Genomic DNA, 1,992 nt, shown 5'->3' with positions numbered 1-1,992 from the left:
AATTAAAATATTCTGATATATATGGAATAGATTTATATGGAATAGAATATTTTATTGAGATATCTTATTATTTTTATTTCAAACTTGATATTAAAATTATGTTCTAACAACATATTAAGTATTAAAATTGTAATATTTTGACAAAAAGGGATGAAAGAAGACAACGCTACATCGAGAATAAGCTAAGCATACACACATATATAATCTATCGTTCGCTTTATCTCATGAACTTTGATCTCCAAATCTTTCTTAAACGGTCTTTCTAATCATATGCATCAGCATATGTGACCTGTGCCAATAACCTGCCATAACGGAATATTGTTATTGTAATTAGAACGATAGATTTATTAATATAATGTTTAATTTAGAACGAGCGTTTTGAAAGCACATAAATTTAAGAAATTTCAACATGAGATTAATTATATACATTTTCTTCACACTTTATAATAAATATTCTCTAAAAATTAGTATTTTGTTTTATACTTTGCATGAGAAAATTTTTTTTCTATTATGCACATATAGCTTTAGTTATTTTAAAGTTATAGATTATATATATAAAAACTAATTTTTTAAATTTTGTAATATTTAAAATATCTCACGAAATGAATGGAATATCAAGCAAAAGTTACTTAGTTGTATAAGAGATCACATTTCTGCGTTTATCGTTGCGGCTAGATGATACATGCCGGCAATTTGCTGAATTTCACAATGCCGCGCGAAATACGGTAACGAAATATCCTAAATCATAATTTAAAAAAAAAAAAAAAGATAAGCAGCTATTTATTATTTAAAATGGCGAATAAGCGACGGAGATAGAAGTATCACTATTTCTATAAATCTACGATAACTCGATTAATTTTGCAATTACACAGCACAATTTGAACATTTTCTGTGAAAATATTTAAAAATTAATTGCCTTTAAAATCTTGTACAATTAAATAATCACGCGCTAACAAAATTCACAAATTAATGTAAAACTAAATAATTAAATAATTAATCTCATAATTTTGAAAAAATAATTTCATAAAATTGTTTATATAAGCTAAAGTATATAGGAAATATCCTTAATTATTTTGATAGATAGACTTTTTTAAATTTAAAATAATACATAACGTATTTCATAAAATTAAAATTCACTACTAATATATTATTTTTTAAATACACAAATTTGCAAGTATATATACTATATTATTCACAACAATAAAAACTTGGCCATCTCTTGAAACACATTGTAAACATTTTAAAGTTTGTAATAAAAAGAATGTGACAAAATGAACTCGATATTCCTTCGCTGTCGAAAGGAGAGCGCCGTGTTGAGAAAAACTTACATGATATCTCGCGAGTACCATACTCGCGAGGAAGATTAGGATAATGGGATACGGCTGCATAGTTTGAATCTTCTACGAGATCTTCTTCACGACTGACGCGGACCAATGTCTCAATGATGATCCAACCCTGTTAGATCGTGACTCCCACTGACTCTTCTCACTTCTTCCTCTACGTCTTTTCTAGTCTCTTCTTCGGTCTCATCATAGTTGATTTCGCGAAGCGTCGCTGAGGATCATAAGAAACCATAATGCCACGAGGCGGGAGAAAGAATCGCGCTGGAAGAAGTTCTGAGAATGTGCGTCGTGATGTAAGTGCGTGCAAACGTTTGTATGTATTATGTTATCTCTTTTAGTTTCGTCTTGTCAGGGCGGATCTCATTACCATAAGATATGCACTCATGACTGTTACTGATTCGGGGTATCATCGTATTGCTGTTAGAAAAAAATGGAGAAACTGATTCCTTATATCGCCATCCTGTTTTATTTATGTAAACTACAATATAGGATGTATTAAACTTGTACACATGTTATACATGTAAAAAAGTCTTTGACAGAGATTTAAAAAATTTTCTTCAACAAAATTTTTCATCTTGCGTTATTTATAATAACACAAAGATAATTTATTTGTTATTTTTTATATTATATACAATATATTATATATTTT

General features: G+C 28.4%; 1 protein-coding gene across 1 annotated transcript in view; it reads right to left on the bottom strand.

Annotated features, from left to right (window-relative positions):
• Positions 1-1,569, bottom strand: part of LOC115238589 (mucin-19) — a 7,782-nt gene extending 6,213 nt beyond the window's left edge. The window contains exon 1 of the mRNA XM_029812555.1: positions 1,329-1,569. Within this exon, the coding sequence (XP_029668415.1) occupies positions 1,329-1,388 (60 nt within the window). The 5' untranslated portion in view covers positions 1,389-1,569. The remainder of the gene's footprint in view (positions 1-1,328) is intronic.
• Positions 1,570-1,992: the final 423 nt, after the last annotated feature.

The sequence above is a fragment of the Formica exsecta genome, unplaced genomic scaffold (genome assembly GCF_003651465.1).
Source record: "Formica exsecta isolate Colony F162 unplaced genomic scaffold, ASM365146v1 scaffold350, whole genome shotgun sequence".
In the NCBI taxonomy this organism is placed as follows: Eukaryota; Metazoa; Arthropoda; class Insecta; order Hymenoptera; family Formicidae; genus Formica; species Formica exsecta.
This window is presented reverse-complemented; position numbering and strand designations above follow the sequence as displayed.